Source organism: Galeopterus variegatus, unplaced genomic scaffold, assembly GCF_000696425.1.
Source record: "Galeopterus variegatus unplaced genomic scaffold, G_variegatus-3.0.2 Scaffold3133, whole genome shotgun sequence".
Lineage (NCBI taxonomy): Eukaryota > Metazoa > Chordata > Mammalia > Dermoptera > Cynocephalidae > Galeopterus > Galeopterus variegatus.
Genome location: NW_007729244.1, coordinates 163,693 through 164,983, shown reverse-complemented (window position 1 = coordinate 164,983; position 1,291 = coordinate 163,693). Strand labels below are relative to the sequence as shown.

At 48.0% G+C, this 1,291-nt stretch overlaps 1 protein-coding gene across 1 annotated transcript in view; it reads right to left on the bottom strand.

Moving 5' to 3' along the window:
• RYR3 (ryanodine receptor 3) overlaps positions 1-1,291 on the bottom strand; it is a gene marked incomplete at its 5' end in the record, with an annotated part of 211,225 nt that overhangs the window by 59,712 nt on the left and 150,222 nt on the right. The window contains one exon of the mRNA XM_008584044.1: positions 506-520. Within this exon, the coding sequence (XP_008582266.1) occupies positions 506-520 (15 nt within the window). The remainder of the gene's footprint in view (positions 1-505; positions 521-1,291) is intronic.

Sequence of the window (1,291 nt, the reverse complement as noted above, 5' to 3'; positions counted from 1 at the left end):
CCACTGCACATTTTATGCAAAAACCCATGGTTATCTGCTAATTTCAAACCCTTGAGAATACGCTCTTTGAATCACAGGAGCCTCGTACAAGAGGCAGAGCGTGTATGGTGTGAAAGGGCTGAGACCACCAACAGAAAATAGGACTCCAACCCTGGGTGCCACTGCAGGGGAGCAAGTCTCCCAGGCTCTCCAGTCATGTCAGTCATCCTATCTCTGCTAGTGTGGTGGCTGCCAAGAGGGCAGCTGGGGAGGGGAGCAGAGACAGCAAGGAGACCTCGGTCAGGGTGAGGCTTGGCTGGCTTCCCTGGCTTCCCCATTCCAAGGGTGGGTGGGCCTACATTCACTCTTTGACAGGCAGTTGTCTTCCCTGGGGCAGGCCTGGGGGACCTCCAGGTGGGAAAATCCATTCTGCACCACCCCCATGGTGATCACAGTGCAGTGGGGGCCAGGGCCTGGCACCTCTAATACTAGGACAGAAAAGACACATCATGCATTTGACCTGTACCTTTACTTGCATGGCCTGTGTGGAAAGACAAAAGAAAAGAAACAAGGAGAAGAGTTAGTCAGTGAAAGCAGGGGTCCAAGGCATACATGTTAGTCATAGCATCTTAGCCCCAGTTTCTCAGACAACATAACAGAAACTTAACTGCTCCAGAAGCCAGCTGAGCAAGGCATGAACAGTGAGTGGGAAGTTAGGATGGAGGTTACTTTGGTCTTAAAGACTTAGATCCAAACCAAGCAATCCACCCCGGGGTGAGGTAAACTCAGAGACCAGCCTTCCAGAGTGTGTGGCACTCAGACCTGATCCACGGTGGCCTTCAGATCTGGCCATTCACATGAACTCTTTAGATCTAAAGTCTTTGCCCCCTCCACCTCCTTCCTTTCATCTGGGTGAGGTATGGACAATCTGTTGTGTCACCAAAGACCCCAATTTTCTTTCTTCCTTCCACCCACATTATCAACTCCAGCAGTTCTATGGCTACAAAAAGAGAGGGGAGAACTGAGTTAAGGGGAAATGCTTGTGCTTCTGCTAAAAGATGGTTTGCTTAAAAAAAAAAGTTTCTCTAGGGATATTCAGGATGAGGATCACCCCACAACCCAAAGGAAGGAGCATCTGCTTTCTTACACTGTGACCTTGAAACACACCTTAGGTCAAAGGCTCCTATATGCTACAGGTTCTAATTCTATTCTTTTCTTCACACATTGCTAAGATTAGTTAACTCACTGCAGTACCCTAATTCCAATTCCAATATCTTCATAATCCTTTCATTTCCTCACATTTGGTTCATAA